Source organism: Rhagoletis pomonella, unplaced genomic scaffold (assembly GCF_013731165.1).
Source record: "Rhagoletis pomonella isolate Grant_MI unplaced genomic scaffold, Rhpom_1.0 Rhpom_scaffold_09486, whole genome shotgun sequence".
Classification (NCBI taxonomy): Eukaryota; Metazoa; Arthropoda; class Insecta; order Diptera; family Tephritidae; genus Rhagoletis; species Rhagoletis pomonella.
The window spans coordinates 1-1,457 of record NW_023468016.1 but is presented as its reverse complement, the minus strand read 5'-3'; the positions used below and the strand labels follow the sequence as shown (position 1 = coordinate 1,457).

Sequence of the window (1,457 nt, the reverse complement as noted above, 5' to 3'; positions counted from 1 at the left end):
CGAAAAATAATCTGACAAAGATTTCAGTTGATTTACCAAGTGCCCAGTTATGACATTTCACATTTCATTTGGGAATTCGTTGCGTTCCTTCTAGACAGTTGTATATAACCCTTTGGCTACAGCGGCCAACCACACATACCGGTTAGAAAAAAAACAAGCTGCCAAGGGCAAGCTCACCGTTCTTATGTAGGTATGGCACTCAGTATGGCAATCATATGTACCAACTTCGAGTACATACGTATACTTGAAAAAAGATAATTGCGTCTCGGCCAAGCTGTTTACATATAGAAGTTTTCTTTCTGTGTGCAACTCAAACCGACCACCGTGCTTATTCATACCAAAATTAATTGCGCGGAACCCCGGGGACTTTTCTACGGAACCCTTGGGTTTCGCGGAACACACTTTAAGAAGCTCTGCCTTAAACTACGCGAAATTCATAATATTTTAGTATTTCCATACGTAGTAGCCTTAGTTGCGATCCGACCAAGTAGATATATATTTTTTCATCCACGCGCATCAAACAAAAAAAAGGTAATATGCGGCCTTTCAGCAGGAGTCCAAGAATCCGGCATACAATAACTTTGGCGACGGCGGTTGTATTTTTTCAAAATTTTGCGTATTCGAAAAAGGCAGCAGGTAGTCTAAATGATGCGAAGTACTCCACTCACAAGCGCCGACCCCGGCTCATCGACCCACTTAATGACGTCCTTACCAATTACTACAAATATGACCGTCCGCGCGCCGCCATTCTCTACTGAGCGACCTGCATTGTGGTTCGCCCAGCTGGAATCCCAATTTCGGAACCGATCCGTTTCCAACGAAAACGACATGTTCCACCACGCAGTTTCGCTGATCGACACCCAGTCAGCAGCGGAGGTGGAGGCTATAATTTTGAATCCTTCAACACCAACGCCATACACGCTGTTGAAGCAGACCCTAATAGAGCGGTTAACTAAATCTAAAGATGCAAAATTACTACATCTTTTGAATGACGAGGAAATAGGTGAACGCACGCCATCACAATTCTTTCGCCATTTACGCAGTCTTTGTCCAGACGTACCAAATAACGTCATCAAAGCTAGATGGCAGTCTCAGCTATCCCCACAAACACGTGCTTGTTTAGCAGCGCAGCCTGACGCTTCCTCGGAAGACCTCAGTCGCCTCGCAGACAAAATTCATGAAGTAATTCCTAGCGAATCGCAATCCATATCCACAGTCTCGGCAGATCAATCACTACTTGGCGAAATAGCTGAAATTTGCAAACAAATCCAGGCGTTAAATATGAGGAACTCGCGCAGCCGTACTAGACAAAAAAGTCTGCAATAGCGTGGGAAACGTTACCACTCACGCAGTCGCGCGCGCTTGTCGACAAACGGTCTCTGCCATTATCACAAAAAGTTTGGCACCGAAGCGCGGCGCTGCCTACCAGGCTATAAGTTTACGGGAAACGTGAAAGA

At 45.4% G+C, this 1,457-nt stretch overlaps 1 protein-coding gene across 1 annotated transcript; it reads left to right on the top strand.

The window, feature by feature from the left end:
- The first annotated feature begins 645 nt into the window (after positions 1 to 645).
- Positions 646 to 1,326, top strand: LOC118756257. The gene has a single exon (XM_036491028.1). The coding sequence runs from the start codon at positions 646 to 648 to the stop codon at positions 1,324 to 1,326; it is 681 nt and encodes a 226-aa protein (XP_036346921.1).
- The last annotated feature ends 131 nt before the right edge of the window (positions 1,327 to 1,457 follow it).

Coding starts and splice junctions, on each gene's coding strand:
- LOC118756257 (XM_036491028.1), top strand. CDS start 646: ATGATGCGAAGTACTCCACTCACAAGCGCCGACCCCGGCTCATCGACC.